At 36.2% G+C, this 18,452-nt stretch overlaps 1 protein-coding gene and 1 pseudogene across 8 annotated transcripts in view; one reads left to right on the forward strand and one right to left on the reverse strand.

Moving 5' to 3' along the window:
* The window catches only part of BCAS3 (BCAS3 microtubule associated cell migration factor), a 588,867-nt gene that overhangs the window by 144,743 nt on the left and 425,672 nt on the right, over window positions 1–18,452 (forward strand). For all 8 annotated transcript variants that reach the window (XM_044248512.1, XM_044248515.1, XM_044248514.1 and 5 more), the window contains exon 10: window positions 13,633–13,709. In XM_044248512.1, coding sequence (XP_044104447.1) covers window positions 13,633–13,709 — 77 coding nt within the window. The remainder of the gene's footprint in view (window positions 1–13,632; window positions 13,710–18,452) is intronic.
* LOC122907985 lies at window positions 377–459 on the reverse strand (annotated as a pseudogene).

Below are 18,452 nucleotides of genomic sequence, written 5' to 3' on the forward strand. Positions count from 1 at the left end.
TATCTTACATTTTATCAGTGGTCTTCTGTACTTCATCATTAATCAACGATGTGTGTGTCTTGGCTTCTGCAAAGTCCGATATCTCATATTAATTTTACACTTAGAGTCTGTATTCCTTAGTAGCCGCTTTTCCCTTCTAAATAAGGTCAGGAACCTAGACCTACTTTCTTTCTTTTTTTTTTTTTTTTTTAAGATTTTATTTATTTATTTGACAGACAGAGATCACAGGTAGGCAGACAAGCAGGCAGATAGAGAGGAAGGGAAGCAGGCCCCCTGCCGAGCAGAGAGCCCGATGTGGGACTTGATCCCAGGACCCTGAGATCATGACCTGAGCCGAAGGCAGCGGCTTAACCCACTGAGCCACCCAGGCGCCCCCCTACTTTCTTTTTTATTTTTAATTAGCAATAATCGCGCCTCGGATAAACCTCATTGGCTACGATACTGCCACTGCGCAAAGCTTCTTTTTTATTTTTAAAATGTAATGATAACTTTTGCTCCCTCAGCTGAGTGTAAAATTGGAGGAAAACATCCCAAATCATTATTTGTTAAGATAGTTTATTTAAGCGGCAGTGTATGTTTTGAAATTTAAACCTTATTTAAACATTAGGCTGAAAGTAATATCGTATTTATCAATAGATTTTTTCTTTCTTTGTAATAAGTGTTGGGTATAAAATCAGTTATTATAGTAACTAAAGAGAAGTTAATATAGATAAGCTAATAATAGAAATCTTTATAGAGCATATTTATGATGTTGGTTTTTTTTTAGTAAATAAGTAAAAAATACAGATTTTCAGTAATTAAATACCCAGGATAAAATTTTAAAAGAAAAAATGAGTTTTATTATAAAGGAACAATTTAAAATCTTTAGATTTAAATAAAAATGAAAATTCACATATAATTAATACAGTGTTATATTTGTCTCAGATACACAATGTAATAATACAACATTCCTATATATCACAATACTCATCACTATAAGTACATTCTTAATCTCCTTCACCTTTTTTGCCCACCCACCTCCCCCTCCCAGTTCATTCTCTGTATTTAAGTCTTTTTTTGGACTCTTTTCTTTGGTCATTTGTTTTGTTTCTTAAAGTTCACGTATGAGTGAAATCATATGATACTTGTTCTTCTCTGACTGACTTGTTTCACTTAGCATAAAATCACTAGAGTTATATATTGAATTTATAATTAGATTTGAAGGACACTGGCTTTTTAATGTTTTTGATACACTAGAATGAGAATAGGCCTTTCAGAGTACTCTGTTTAATTGAGAAAATGGGCAAAATTATATGTGATAATAGTAACTTTTAAGCTTAGATGGTCTAATAAAATTTTCTATAAAATGATGTAGATCTACCTTATATCCTTAATTGTATACCTCTTACAAATAGGTAAAATATGTTTCTACTAACATGAGTATCTGTTATTTAACAGGTAATGGGAAATGTATTTGTTTCATTTTTTCCTTAAAGTTTATATTTAAATCCAGTTAGTTAACGCAGTGTAGTGTTAGTTTCAGATGTAGTATCTAATGATTCGTCACATATATACAACACCCAGTGCTCATCACAAGTGCCCTTCTTTTTTTTTTTTTTAAATTTTATTTATTTATTTGAGAGAGAGAGAGAGCATGAGAGGGGAGAAGATCAGAAGGAGGAGCAGACTCCCCATGGAGTTGGGAGCCTGATGTGGGACTCGAGAATCATGACCTGAGCCGAAGGCAGTCACTTAACCCACTGAGCCACCCAGGCGCCCACAAGTGCCCTTCTTAATACCCATTACCCATTTAACCCATCCCCTGATCACCTCCCTTCGAGTAGCCATCCATTTGTTTTCTGGAGTTAAGAGTCTTTTTTCTGGTTTGCCCCCCACTGTATTCATCTGTTTTGTCTTTTAAATTCCATATGTGAGTGTTTGTCTTTCTCTTCATATGGTGTTTATCTTTCTCTGGCTGATTTATTTCACTTAGCATAATACTCTCTAGCTCCATCCATGCCATGCAAATGGCAAGATTTCATTCTTTTTGATGGCTGAGTAATATTCGTGTGTGTGTGTGTGTGTGTTTCCAAACACACACACACACACACATACACACATCCTCTTTATCCATTCACCAGTCAATGGACATTTGGGCTCTTTTCATAATTTGGCTATTGTTGATAATACTACAATAAACATTGGGGTGAATGTATCCCTTTGAATAAGGACCTACATGTAACAATTTATAAAAACCTATGATACTGTAGGCTATAAATGCAATTTGTCTTCTAAAATCTTTGTTTTTTGTACATTGACAATATTTGCCAATTTTGTGGAGGAGTATTTTGCAATTTGAGATTTTGCTATAGAAAGATTTGTTTGTAGAATGTTTTAACTTGGGCCTACTTACAGATTTTCTGTCTGACCTAAAAAAACTCAAATACATAAAACTCTTGAATCAATTGGCAGAATTGGTATAGAAAGTGCCACATTGTCAAAATTAAGGAAATTTCATATACTCTTGGGATTTTACCGTAATTTCTCAATTAAATCATTTATAGTGGAAATAAGAATGAAAATGTTTTTAAGCAAAAGAAGAGTGACTAGAAAATGTATTCTTAGTTTTCACTCTTACTTGAAATTATGTGGTTCTTTCTTTTTTTTGCTTTATTTTTTATTTACTTATTTTTAAAATAATTTAAAAAATTTTTTACAAACATATAATGTATTCTTAGCCCCAGGGGTACAGGTCTGTGAATTGCCAGGTTTACACACGTCACAGGAAATTATGCATTTCTTACAGAAAGATGAATTTTTAGTTACTTTAAAATAGTTAAATGTATTTTTGATTTTTAATGATTTTTTTAAATAAACAGTGATATGGTGAAAATATTGTGTTTTATTAAACCATTAATGCCATAGAAATACTATTTCATCTCCTGTGTATGTTGTTCAAGAATTTTTTTTAATTTTTATTTTGGGAAGTACATAATGTTATTTAAAGAACGTAGTGGTATAATGAACCACCATGTACTTACCTCGTTTCAACAATTATCAATTCATGAACAATCTTTTTCATTTGTACCTCTCCAAAGGTCATTTCCAAATGATCATATATAATTGATCATCTAAACTGAGGTCTTCCGATTTGAACAACTGCCATACTAATTTAATTCTGAGCAAGTCTGGTCAACATTTGTACTGGAAATGTCCTGGGCCAATAGGGACATGCATCCTGTACATTTTTTACCATCCGATCTCCCAAGGTTTTTCACACACAAGGATCTTCTTTATCAGTATCCAATATCCTTGTTAACTATTTCTATAATTCCTTTTTCATGCTGCTAATGCTACATTTACTTTGAACCCCATTCATTCTCATTTCTTTGCAGGTGCACTGTTGCTTTATTTTCCTGTCTGAATTGGCCTTTATATCAGCACCCTCCTTTCCCAGAATGTCTTAATCCTTCATATCTTTCTTGGCTGAGTGTCTGTATTAGTTCTTATGTGAACTATTTCCTGACACCTTTGGCTTAAAGTAACCTTGCCTTCTTTTAAGTCCCCAAAGATAGCAGTTCTCAAATTCTGTTGGCAGAACAGTAGACCTTCAACGTGCTGTGGGAATCAGGGTGCCCTGGTCACATATACTCAGGAAACGCTGCCTTCTGTTGGAGAATGGCAATGGTGACTAGCATTTTAACCTGCTTAAATTTATTTACTGCATTTACATATTTCTCAGATTTATTTGATTACAGACCTCTTTAATTACTCAACACCCTTTGGGAATGCTTTTATAACATGTAATTGCTGTCTCTTTTAAGACGCTTAACTTTCCATGTTACTGTATGCATTTTGTGTTTACTTGTTCCTTCTCTGCCACTAGGCAGTAATCTCCTTGAGAGCAAAGTTATCTAGCTTGATTTACATGAAGGAAGTAAGGGCCACATGGAAAGTATAATATATCCATATGTTCTAACTAACTTAAAAAATATTACTGTTTATTTTTGCTTCTTGTAAGAATAAAACTCAGTTTGCTAAAGATGAAAAACATTTATTACAAAGATTTTCTGGTTTCAAAGCATCAGTGGTCCTTTTCCAAGATGTTTAGTTAACCAAAATGGTTTAGAATGTACTGCTACTCTTTTAAAAGTCATCAGATGAGGAAGAGAATTATTAATATAGGATCAGTACTGATTTCCAGGAAAAACGATATATCGGACTGAGCTGGAAATTAATGGTGTTTCATGGATATTTAAAGAAGTGAATATATGTTTGGATATATGAGTGAAGTTTCTCCTATATATTGTGTTGTAAATCCAGAAAATCTGATATTTGAAAGTTACATGTTGTAGTCATCATCTCTTGAGTATCTCTCCAGTACCTGGAGTGTTTCTCCTTTTGGGAATAGGAGCTTCTGTTTTATGAGTCTTTAGCAAGTACAAATTATTAGTGAAGTTTGATAAAAATGAATGGGAGAGTGAATCATTATTACTTTTTCTTAATGCCTTTGTACTTTCTTTTCAAGTTGATATCCTTTGGGACATCTTATTTATTTGAGAGAGAGAGCACGTGAGCATATGAGTAGGGGGAAGGGCAGAGGGAGAAGCAGACTCCCAGCTGAGCAGGGAGCCTAATGTGGGGCTCAACGTGGGGCTTGATCCCAGGACCTGGGATCATGACCTGAGCCAAAGGCAGACGCTTACTTAACTGACTGGGCCACCCACGCACCACGTTTGGAACATCTTTGTCATGTGGTCCTAAATGCTTCCCTTTGCATTGCTGGACCCACTGAATAGTTGAAATAAGTATTATTAGAATATTAGGCTCTCATGGGGTGCCTGGGTGGCTCAGTGGATTAAGCCTCTGCCTTCGGCTCAGGTCATGATCCCAGGGTTCTGGCATCAAGCCCTGCATCGGGCCCTCTGCTCAGCAGGGAGCCTGCTTCCCCCTCTCTCTCTGCCTGCCTCTCTGCATACTTGTGATCTCTGTCTGTCAAATAAATAAATAAAATCTTTTAAAAAAATATTAGGCTCTCTTGTATTCTGTGAATTGTTCATGATAAGAGATCTGGAATGATGCTTTACGAGTGTCACTCAAGTGCTTTATGAGTGACCTGTAATTTTATTAGTAAGTCCTGGTCAAGTGGCTTGAGGCCCTCAGAAGTGAATTTTTAGTAATTCCTGATCCATTAGGATTATCACCTCTTCTTTCATTGTAGTATTTGTAAAATGGCTGTCATGATTTGGGGATGCCATAACATCTATTTAGTGTGTATTTCATTAAATCTGAAATGTGTATTACTTAAAATGTTGAAAAATGGGATAGTATAAAAGTGCATTTCTAGGGATAAAAGATGGAGATAAGTGTAATAAACTGTGTATTAGAACCCAGCGATGTCTTTTGAGGATGTTTAGTGTGGTTGTCAGAAGACAGGGTAGTATGTAGCCTTGGGAGAAGAGGGCTGGAAAGGTATATGAGAGAGGGCTTTTGGGATTCTGTAATGTCCTGGGGTTTTTTGTTTTGTTTTGTTTTGGGTACTGCTTATGTATATATATTTCATTTTGTTGATTCAGGTGCTTCTGGATGGATATTTGAATACATAGTTTACAGAGTTGAAAAAGCATCAACAGCAATGACAACAGCACATTTGTGATTTGTCTCCTCATGCTCTGAGTACTGTCTGTTGTAGCAGTCCACAACAGCTCTTCCCAACCTGTCCCTTTCATCTGTGAATACCCCAATCCATAGTACTTCTGTTAAGAAGTATCTCATTGTTAGTTACATATTATTTTACTTGACTGGAAAACCCTAGAGATTGGATTTATGTGAGTGATGTAGGTTTGGTAAGATTGATGATATTTGGCAGATATTTGTATGAAGGAGTTTAGCTTCTTGTTTCTGAGTTACAGCTTCACCTAAAGTGATTTACATCAACACATTGAACAAAATTTCGCATAACCTGATATTTAAGATCAAAGAACAAATGAGCCATTTCCTAACTTGAAAGAAGCTTCTTTTTCTTTAATTGTAGCATCAACCCCCACCCACCCTTTCTTTACACAGACTGAAACGTTAGCGGGTGGAACGAGTCATGTTTCTATGAATTTGGGCTAGCCCAAGTGTATAACCCAGTTTGCCTGGGGCGCTTCAAAGTTGGTGCAGAGGCAGTAGGCATACTGAGAGTGGCATTTGTTGTAGCCTCTTTGCCTGTGCCGCGTAGTTTTTTCCCAGTGATTAGTTTCTAATTCTTGAAGAATTAGGGCGAGAGCGCACGTAGAATGACAAATTCTCCACTTAATGAGGGTATTGTTTTGATGGTGCAGGCATTTGATTTCTAAAGTAGCTTGAAAAGCTCTTGTATAATACAATTGTGAGTGCCTCAGTTATGTATGAATACAATGATGGGGCTGTAAAGTAAGTAGAGACAGCTGTGTCCATCAGAGAAACCATCATGGGAATTTGTGCCAAAGGGTGGAAGGATCAGGTAAAGAGAGCTGATAGAGAACTGGAAAGGGAACGCAGCCAATATGATGAGAAAGGAGACACCTTTGTATTTGTCTGTATAGAAACGGTGGCCTTGAGCAGCTGTCTAATGTGGAAATTCAAAACCCATGTATGGTGAAGAAAACAAAAGACAAGGACTGATAGATGTCATTAGCAGTCATTTCCAGTGTGCTTAAATTGAAAGTTAGATATGAAGTCTCTGGAGAGACCAAAGGATTGTGCAGTAAGTAACTTTTTCCAGTGGCCCCTGTTTTTAACTTTGAGGAGGAAAATTTATTCCTTACCATCCAATGCTATTTCTTGCTGTTATTGCGTGTTTTCTTCATTTACGTTAATGATTAATAACAAGGATAAGAAATTAAAGGATCTCAAAAATGAAAAATTATTTTTATTTTTATTTTAAAATGTTTAAAAACAATTTATAACATTTATTAGGAGAGATTGGCAGGTGAATGTGAGGTCTAAGCCCAGTCCAAGTTGAAGTAAAATCTATTCCTATTCTTTTGGGTTCCCATCTGTATATTGCCATAATGTTTTTCACAGCCTGGGCAGGCACTGGAACATGGTGGACACTTAATGAATGTGTATGCAATGAAATCACTTGTAATTTTCCTGTTCTTTCAACATAATTCCCTACCCATTGAACCTCACACTGGCTGTACTCTTAAATTCATGATATGCTTGGGGTGCCTATGTGGCTCAGTTAGTTAAGTGTCCAACTCTTGATTTTGGCTTAGTTCATGATCTCAGGGTCATGAGATCAAGCCCCACATTGGATTCTGTGCTCAGTGGGCAGTCTGCTTGAGATTCTCTCTCTCTTTCTCCCTTTGCCCTTCCCCCATGCATACATGTTCTCTCTCTCTCTCTCAAATAAATGAATAATTCTTAAAAAAAATTAATGATATATTTATGTAAATGAAAAATGAAGCAAAAATAAATCAGAATGCTCATGGAATTTTAAGAGGATCATTAATCAGTTGTAAGATAGTCAAATAAATCCCTGAAGTGATATCTAATATTTTATGTGCTCCTATGTCTTTCTGAGGAGAGTGTTCATAGTTTTTTTCCTGGGCTGCATAGAATATGTGGTCTTTTGTGACTGGTATCTTTTACTGCACATAGATAATCATAGTTCATCTATGTTGTAGAATCTGTCAGTTCTTCTTTAAAAAAAAAAATTGGGGGGATGCCTGGGTGGCTCAGTCAGCTGGGTGTCTGCCTTTGGCTCAGGTCATGATCCTGGGATCGAGTCCTGCATCAGGCTCCTTGCTCATTGGGGAGCTTGCTTTTCCCTCTGTCTACTGTTTCCCCTGCTTGTGCTCTCTCCTTCTCACTCTCTGACAAATATAATAAATAAAATCTTAAAAAAAACTAGAAATGTTAATAAGACTAAAGGACAAAGAAACAAATAATGAGTAAATATAACTACCAGAAATGTGGAGAAAGAAATCATAAGAGAAAATATATCTACAATACTGTTTTATAAAAAACCTGTATAAGTGGATCTGTGTAGTTCAAACTCATGTTGTTCAAGGGTCAATATATTTTGAATTCTCTTGGGTATAAGTATTTGTATGGACATATGTTATCATTTCTCTGGAGTATGCACCTAGGAGTTGAATTGCTGAGTTATATGGTAATTCTATCCTTAACTATGGGAAGAGCTGCCAGGCAGAGGGACTGCATTTTACATTCCCACCTGCAGTGCATGAAAGTTCCAATTTCTCCACATTTCCACTATTGATTGTTACTACCTTCCTTTAACTATACCCATCCTATTGATGTCTCATGAAATGGTATCTGATTATACCTTTTATCTGTGTTTCCTTGATGGCTAATGATATTGAGCATCTTTTCATGTGTTCATTCACTAACATATATCTTTTTTGTTTGAATTTATGAGTTATTTGTGTTTTCTTTCTTGAGTTGTAGTAGTTCTGTTTATATTTTGGATATAAGTCAGTTATCAGACATATGTTTTATAAAACTCCATTCTGTTTTTCCTCTTTCTTAGTGATGTCCTTTGAAGCACAAATGTTTCAGTTTTGATGAAGTCCAATTTATCTATTTTCTTTTTTTTTTTAAGATTTTATTTATTTATTTGACAGAGAGAGATCACAAGTAGGCAGAGAGGCAGGCAGAGAGAGAGGAAGAGAAGCAGGCTCCCTGCTGAGCAGAGAGCCTGATGCGGGACTCTATCCCAGGACCCTGAGATCATGACCTGAGCTGAAGGCAGCGGCTTAACCCACTGAGCCACCCAGGTGTCCTATTTTCTTTTTTTAAAGATTTCATTTATTTGAGAGAGAAAGAGAAGTGGGGAGGGGTAGAGGGAGAAGGAGAAGCAGATTCCCTTCTGAACAGAAAGCTCCATGCAGGGCTCGGTCCCAGGACCTTGGGATCATGACCTGAGCAAAAGGCTGCCACTTAACGCACTGAGCCACCCAGGAGCCCTTATAAGTTTTTTCTTTTATCACTTGTACTTTTGGTGTCATAGCTAAGAAAGCATTCCTTTTTTTTTTTTTTTAAAGATTTTATTTATTTATTTGGCAGAGAGAGATCAAGTAGGCAGAGCAGCAGGCAGAGAGAGAAGGGGAAAGAAAGCAGGCTCCCTGCTGAGCAGAGAGCCCAATGTGGGGCTTGATCCCAGGACCCTGAGATCATGACCTGAGCTGAAGGCAGAGGCTTAACCCACTGAGCCACCCAGGCGCCCCTTAAGAAAGCATTCCTTAATCTCAGAGTATAAAGATTTACCACTATGTTTTGTTCCAAGAAGTTAATACTCTAACATTTTTGATAGTTTTAATACAAATACAATGTGCACATAAGTTGTCTATTCATTTTTTTGGCTGCATAGCCTGGCATTGGGATTGGTGACTCTGATGGCCAGCTGGGCTTCTTTTTCCATGGTGGCTTTGCGGTTCTTGGAGGAGACGTTGTGAACAATCTCTGCACAGTAGGATTTGTTCCACGTGACATTGTGGAGTAGGAACTTCAGAAGCCACTGGGCAGTATGTGCTTTGTTTTCCTGTTGCTCCCGTTACCATTGTTGGGCATCAAGATCTGGTCGTTGAATCTTCTGTGCACCCTGTTGTCAATGCCTCTGGATTTCCACCAGTTGGACTTAATTTTGACATATTGGTCTGACTGATGTCAATGAACTGCTTGGTCCTCTTTTCAACAATCTTGGGCTTCTCTACAGGTCTCAGGGCGGCCATGGTGTGAAGTAGAGGATGGCTGCCACCACTGCCGGCAGAGCGGAGGAAGAGAGTAGTACTTTTAACTTTTTCATTTAAGTCTTTGGTTTCATTTCGAGTTAATTTATGTGTGCAGTGTGAAGTCAGGGTTATATTCTTCAGGATAAGAATATGCAGTTGACCCATCATCATTTGTTGAGAAGACTATTCTTCCCCATTGACTTGTCTCGCTATCCTTGTTGAGAGTCAGATGACCGTAAATGCAGACATCTGTTTTCGTAAAAAAGTCTGTAATCTTTTGAGTTGTCTTCAACAGGAAAAATTAGGCATAGTGTTGCAGAGAGTAGTTGAATCCTTTGTTTTTCAGAATAGGTTCAGGTCACTTCCTGACTAGGGACCAACCTTAAGGGAGGATCCCATCTAAAGTTGCATCACTGTCCTGTGCCTTTTGAAATATTTCTGAGAAATCCTTCATTTAGTGTGCATTTCTTGGATCTTACCTTTATTTAAATTTGGAAATCTCAGTTAAAAAAAATCCAGTTCTCTTGCTTTTTTCACAAACATTGTAAACATGTTAGTATTAGTTATAGTATTATAGAGATTTGGGTTTTTACCCCCCTTGTTTTCAAAGTTTAGCTGGAGGGAATGGTTAATTTTTAAAGGAGTCATTCTTGTAAAGTTGGGATAGTGCTGAGTGGCTGATGCTCTGCTGATTCCAGCTGTGAAATGTTTTTTGGAGAGCAGAAAAACAATTTGCTTCCATTCCAATACACTATAATTCTTGAGGTCCACTGAGTTTCTAAAAACAATGACTCAGAAAGTGAGATGAAGAATTGTGAACTACGTTTTTCCTTAGTATCTTCTAGTATTTGGAAAGGAGAGATATACTTACTAGGATCTATTGAGATGAGATGAATATCAGAATTGATTGAGAGTTTGATTATATGGACTTTAAAGTTTAGGAGATTAGCTGCCTCTAATGTAATGCTGCAGTTCACAAGTATTTATTTCTGTTTTTCATTTGGTTCTTTTAAAAAATATTTATTTGACAGAGAGATCACAAGCAGGCAGTTAGGCAGGCAGAGGGGGAGGGGGAAGCAGGCTCCCTGCTGAGCAGAGACCCCCCCCCTTCCCTTGCCCCATGTGGGTCTCGATCCCAGGACCCTGAGATCGTGACCTGAGCTGAAGGCAGAGGCTTAACCCACTGAGTCACCCAGGTGCCCCCATTTGGTTCTTTTTTCATGACATATTAAAAGGGGGAAATTAAAAAAAAATATTTAAAAGGGGGAAGTTTTCTGTAGGCCATATTTATATTAATTTCTTCAGCTCTGAAAATATCTATGGAATGTGTATATGAATTAGGTTGCTCAGCGGGAGTGTAATAATGAAATCTGTGAAATACTGTAGAACATATGTCAAAGTGTATTATCTTTGTACTATTTAGTGTGCTTTGTCCTTTGTATGTATCTATAATATGTGTCAATAATGTGCATTCAGTGGATATAGTAATATCATAGTTACCTATAGGTCAGTTTTCCCAAAACCCCAAACACCCCCAACAGAACCCTTTAAACCATGAAATAAAAGCTTTTTTAAAAGATGAGTAAAAAATTAGAAAGCTCATACCTTGTATTTCACGTAACATACGTGTTTATTCTTAGGGCCATTATCTTTTTTAGAAGTTACCTTCTTTAAAAAGGAAAACTCAAAATAGGTAGTGATTGAAGGAGCTCAAATGAAAACTGTGTGTGATGGGTGTTAGGCACAACTGATGAATCATTTAACCTTGTATCAAAATTAATGATGGACTGTATGTTGGCTAATTGAATTTAAATTAAATACTGTAAGAAAAAAAGAACAGTTGCATTTCTCTACTATGGTATTATCTTAAAAAATAAAATTAAAATGTAGAAAAGCCAAAAAAAGAAAAAGAAAAAAAAAGAAAAAACTACTGTGTGAGGGGCCCAATAATGGTGTGTGCTTCTTTAGCGCCCATGAACACCATGACACTAGCATTTTAGGATGACAATCACTGCTGCACACAGGCTTTCTGAATTAGAAAGCATCTAATACGTGTGTGTGTGTGTGTGTGTGTGTATGTTTTAAAGATTTTATTTATTCATTTGAACAAGAGAGAAGGAGCAGGGGGGTGGGCAGAGGGAGAAGGTGAAAAAGTGGCAGACTCCCCACTGAGCAGAGAGCCTGAAACGGGGCTTGATCCCAGGACCTGAGATCATGACCTGAGCCAAAGGCTTAGATGCTTAATTGACTAAGCCACCCAGGTGCCCCAACATGTAATACATGTTTAAGAGAGATGCCTATTTTTTAAAAAATAGTTTAAAATGAAAGACTTGGCTTTTAGGTAAGCACACTATTTGAGTATTTGAAAAGTTTTTTTTTATGTAGATGACTTTTTGCCAGTGTCATATAAACATGCTTTGATTAATTTAGGTGCATTTCTTAATTTGTTCAAACATTTGTTAAGCTGTGTTCAGGTATTAATTCTACACAGTGGAATTTCAGCAGTGAACACAAATTCTTACATACCCCTCTAATCAAGTGGGCGAAAAACAAAATAAATTTTAAAATAATAATATATTAACAGAACATGTAAATTATTTTTATTATTGAAAGTAAATCTTAAAGTAGTTCATTATTGTTCTTTTTCTCATTATTAAGTATGCTTTTGCATGAAACATGATCATACATTGATAACTCTGTTCCTCTTAAACTCAGTAACATACACTGGGACTTTCTGCTGGGTAGGGAATTATCAGGTGTGCAGTTTACATTTCAGGTGATGCTATTTTTTCGTGCTTATGCTCATATGATTCATGTAATTTGGCTATTTTGCTAGTGGAAGTAAAGATTATTGTTATGGAATCTTGTCTGTCTCATGATTGTATAAATTTAGATTCTAACTTGGGACCTAAACTGTAAAGTAGAATACTTCAGTTTGATCCTCTAGTGTACCTTTTAGAGGAAAACATTTGTAAAAATGTTAAACAGATACTTGTGGAATGAGAAGCCAGAAGTTCTTTAAGTTAGGCTTTTTATGTTGTCTGATTCTGTAGTTGCCTTTGAGTAGTCCCTCTAAAGTTTTGTGAGACAGTCGAGTATTATTTTGTGCAGTTGACGGATGAGGGCATTAGACTCAAAGACCTTATTGGCCTGGCCAGGAGCAGAGAGGAGAGCCTCTAGGAGACAGACATCACTTACTTGACTGAATCATGTTGAGCCTTGTTTAGTAGAGTTCAGAAAGATGGTATTGGAGTTTCCATGCAGTGATGGTGTTCACTGTTACGACTGCGTGATTTATTATTCTTTAAAGGAGAGAACCACGAGACAGTCCTTCCTACTAGTTTGTTACTGGCTGGACTGAAAGTAGGAAAAAAGAAATTGAGTGCCTAATGTAAATACATAGGAGCGTGTAGTTTTCCATCATCTTTATATGGAAGCACTCTTTGTGAATTACTTTGCTTCATTGGTCCTTGCTTTAGTACTTGTTTTGTTTTTCTCTTCTGACTGTTTTATCATATTCCCTTTTAGGTGTATGTCTTCATTATCTTTTGCTTTTAAATTTCTGAACCAATTTTATCCTTTCTCTTTCCTCTCTAAATACTGTTGCTTGACTTCCAAACTTTGTTTCCTTTTAGCTTCTCTTTCTTGTTCTAGGAATAACTGTATAAAATACCCAATTTTTGCTAAAAGTTATAACCAGTTCCTCCCAGATTTGTTTCTTATTGGAACAGCATCAAACCAAAAGGAAACTGTAGAAGGGAAAAAAAAAACTTCACTTAGCTATTAAAATAATGACTGGTTTTATGGGGATTTTTTGTGAGACTTGAAAAAATAAAACCATTTGGCTGTTTTGTTTTTATGGCATCAAAATATGATGTACCAAAAAAATTTATTAAGAAATATCTCAGTATTGCCATTTAAAATTTTTCAGGCTGCTATCCTTGTCCAGGGCCCAACATGAATCCTATTGCTCTTGGGAGCCGCTGGCTTGCTTATGCAGAAAACAAGGTAAGGCATGGCTCGTGTTTTGATTATTTGTAATGGAGCAAGTGTTGAAGAGTTTTCTAAAGGTGATCACCAACCAACAATGAGTGTTTAACTTACTAGTTTGTTTTCTTTGGTTTGCTTTTGAGTTTAATCAGGCACTCAGTAGTTATCCTATTTCCCTTATTGCTTAGGATCAGTATTTGGGCTCAACCTTAATTTTCTAACCTTAGTTTTATAGATAGAGCTTTATTCCATTAAACTTAGGCACAACATTGATATTACCTTAGTAGTTTCTGTGGAGCTAGAAATCAGGAGGCAGGGATGACTTTTGTTTTTATTGGTATATTGGGAACAGAGCCATAGAATAATTTAATTGACTTTATGTGTCTACAGCTAAATCTAAACAGGGGTTCAGCCATTTGTCTTAATAATTAAATCACAGGTGATCACATTTTGTTGAATTTTCCAGTTATTTATCAATTTCATTTATCTATTACAGTCATAATAGTAAATGAAGATATTATGTTATTACATGGAAGAGTTTTCTTTATGTTCAATTCAAAGCCAAAGACAAATTTGAATTTTCGCAAAGAAAAAGTGAAATCTTTTTTCTACCATGTTGTGCTCTGCATGTGAATATAGAATGAAATCTAAAAAATATTACAGACTTCAGAGAAGATTATTGTTTTTTATTTCATTTGAGCCTGCTTGTATAATTATTATATATTAAGAATAATAGGAAATAATATTTATTGAAGAATTTTTGACACAAGTCTGAATATGGCAAGTACAGTACTTATTTGGAGAAACCACAGAGCATGTAAATCTCTGGAATTCACAAAATCAAGAAACTCCTGAAGAAAGTTATTTTTGTAGATAAATTTCTTTTTTTTTTTTTTTTGTAGATAAATTTCTTGATACTTTTCCCAAAATTCTGTTTGCTACAGATATTTTACGTCTTACTGAATGTCATAATGCCATTTCTAGTATATCTCATAAAAATAGCTCTTTTCAAAACATTTTCGAAAAAGACGAGGCATACAGTTCAGTGGTGACATAATGATATCTTCTAATATTTATATCTGTAATACGTTTCCTTGAGTGCTGGAGACATCCAAGAAGAATGTGCAAAAATTGTCTTTTGGCTCTTGTAAATGTATTCTCACACGTGGGAAACTACCCATTTAGAATTGTAGGTGTTATGCAAATAGTTACATATTGTTTTCTAGCAGAAGGAACTCCCTTCATAGATGCATATGTGGGTGTGTGCCAGTTGTTTTGCTTGTCTTGCCTTTGTAAAGTGTCATTAATATCTAGCATTCCATACAAAAGTGTAGTGGCATTTACAAGGAGTTTGCTAATCAGATAACTATACCATCCTTTGAAGGAAATATTTTTAGATAAATGTCTTTCCATAGTATTTACAAAAATGCTAGTATTTATTAACTGTTTCTGATCGTTTTGGTTTTTGGGCTGAGTGTGGAATTGCAAAATTTAATTAAATTTTGGAGTAACAATCTCTTTCAATGAAAATGCTCTTTGACTAAAATTTTAAGCAAGAGGCTATATATGGGAATGAAAGCTGGTGCAGCCACTCTGGAAAACAGTATGGAGGTTCCTCAAAAAGTTGAAAATAGAGCTACCCTATAACTCAGCATTTGTACTACTGGAGATTTACCCCAATGATACAAATGTAGTAATCTGAAGGAACCCCTGCATCCCAGGGTTTATAGCAGCAATGTCCACAATCACCAAACTATTAAAAGAGCCCAGATGTCCATCAATAGATGAATGGATGAAGAAGATGTAGTGTGTGTGTGTATATATATGTATATATTACACACATACATAGATATATCTATATGTACATATATGCATATATGTATGTACGTTTCCTATACATACATACGTATATATGTATATATATATATATATACACACACACATATATATAACGTGAAATATTACTCAACCAGCAAAAAAAAAAAGAAATCTTGCCATTTGCAACAACATGGATGGAAAGAGAGGGTATTATGCTAAGCGAAGTAAGTCAGTCAGAGAAAGACAATTATCGTATGATCTCACTTATATGTGGAATTTGAGAAACAAAGCAGAGGATCATAGGGGAAGAGAGGAAAACATGAAACAAGATGAAACCAGAGAGGGAAACAAACCATAAGAGATCCGTAATCTCAGGAAACAACCTGAGGGTAGCTGGAGCAGAGGACAGGTAGGGGAGTTGGGGTGGCTGGGTGCAGTGGGGTGGCTGGGTGATAGACATTGGGGAGGGTCTGTATTGTGGTGAGCGCTATGTATTGTGTAGGATTGATGAATCACAGACATGTACCCCTGAAACAAATAATATATTTTAACAATAATTTTTTAAAAAGACTTAAATATGAGTCAGGAAACCAAGAAAATCCTAAAGGAGAACACAGGCAGTAACTTCTTTGACATCAGCCATAGCAACCTCTTATTAGATATGTCACCCGAGCAAGGGAAACAAAAGCAAAAATAAATTATTGGAATTTCCTCAAGATAAAAAAAACTTCAGCACAGTGAAGGAAACAATCAGTAAAACTAAAAGGCAACCTATGGAATGGGGGAGGATATTTGCATATGACATATCTGATAAAGGGTCAGTATCCAAAATATATAAAGAATTCTGACAACTCAACACCCCCAAAATGAATAATCTAGTTAAAATGGGCAGAATACATGAATGAACATTTCTCCAAAGACATACAGATGGCCAAGAGACACATGAAAAGATGCCCAACATCATTGATGATTAGGGAGATACAAATCAAAACTACAATGTGATATCACCTCACACCTGTCAGAATGGCTAAAATCAGCAACACAAGAAACAATAGGTGTTGGTGAGGGTGTGGAGAAAGGGGAACTTATAGCAGTACTGGTGGGAATGAAACTGGTATAGCCACTCTGGAAAACAGTATGGAGTTAAAAATTAAAAATTAAAAATAGAATTACCTTACAATCTAGCAATTGCACTACTGTGTATTTACCCAAAGAATACAAGAATGCTAATTCAGAAGGATACATGTACCCCAATATTTATGGCAACATTATATAATAACCAAATTATGGAAATAGTCCAATTCCAATAACCAAGGAATGGATAAAGAAGATGTGATATGGGGCGCCTGGGTGGCTCAGTGGGTTAAGGCCTCTGCCTTTGGCTCAGGTCGTGGTCCTGGGATCAGGCCCTGCATCGGGCTCTCTGCTCGATGGGGAGCCTGCTTCCTCCTCTCCCTCTGCCTGACTGTCTGCCCCCCTTGTGATCTCTGTCAAATGAATAGATAAAAGTCTTAAAAAAAAAGATGTGATATATCTATATAGATATACATGTATATACACACATACATATATATATACATACATACATACATACACAATGGAATATTAGCCATAACAAAAACTAAATCTCGCCATTTGCGGTGATGTGGATGGAGTAGAGAGTATTATGCTAAGCAAAATAACTCAGTCAGAGAAAGACAGATACCATATGACTTCACTCATGTGTGGAATTTAAGAAACAAAACAAATGAGCATAGTGGAGAAAAAAGAGAGGCAAACCAAGAAAAGGACTCTTAACTATAGAGAACAAATTGATGGTTACCGGGGGCGCCTGGGTGGCTCAGTGGTTTAAGGCTCTGCCTTCAGCTCAGGTCATGATCTCAGGGTCCTGGGATCGAGCCCCACATCGGGCTCTCTGCTCAGTGGGGAGCCTGCTTCCCCCTCTCTCTCTGCCTGCCTCTCTGCCTACTTGAGAGCTCTCTCTGTCTATCAAATAAATAAATAAATAAATGTTAAAAAAAAAAAAATTGATGGTTACCAGAGATGAGGTGGGTAAAGGGATGGGGTAAATAGGTGATGAGAATTAAGGAGGGTACTTGTGATGAGCACCAGGTGTTGTATGTAAGTGTTGAATCACTAAATTGTACATCTGAAACTAATGTTACACTATATATTAACTAACTGGAATTTAAATTAAAACTTTAAATAAATAAAAAAATAAAATTAAGTCATAAAGAAAGAGGCCATATATACTGATTGGGTTTGTTTCACTCTTTTTTTTAAAAAATAGTTTTTAAATTTAAATTCAGTAAATTAGCATGTATTATTAGTTTTAGAGGTAGAGATCAGTGATTCATCAGTCATATATAATACCCAGTGCTCCTTACGTCACATGCCCTCCTTAATGTCCAACACCCCATTACCTCATCCCCCCATGCTCCTCACCTCCAGCAACTCTGTTTGTTTCTTGAGATTAAGAGTCTCTTATGGTTTATCTCCCTCTCTGGTTTCATCTTGTTTCATTTTTTTCTCTCCTCCCCTATGATCCTCTGCTTTGTTTCTCAAATTCCATATATTAGTGAGATCATACGATAATTGTCCTTCTCTGATTGACTTATTTCGCTTAGCATAATACCCTCTCTTTCCACCCATGTTGTTGCAAATGGCAAGATTTCATTTTTTTTTGCTAGTTGAGTAATATTCCATTGCATGTATATATATATATATATGGATAAAGAAGATGTCATATATATACAACATCTTCTTTATCCATTCATCTGTTAATGGACATCTTTCCATAGTTTGACTATTGTGGACATTGCTGCTATAAATACTGGGATGCAGGTGCCCCTTCAGATTACTACAGTTGTGTCTTTGGGGTAAATACCCAGTAGTGCAAATGCTGGGTTGTAGGGTAGTTCTGTTTTCAAGGGATTTGTTTTT

Source organism: Neovison vison, chromosome 5 (assembly GCF_020171115.1).
Source record: "Neovison vison isolate M4711 chromosome 5, ASM_NN_V1, whole genome shotgun sequence".
NCBI lineage: Eukaryota > Metazoa > Chordata > Mammalia > Carnivora > Mustelidae > Neogale > Neogale vison.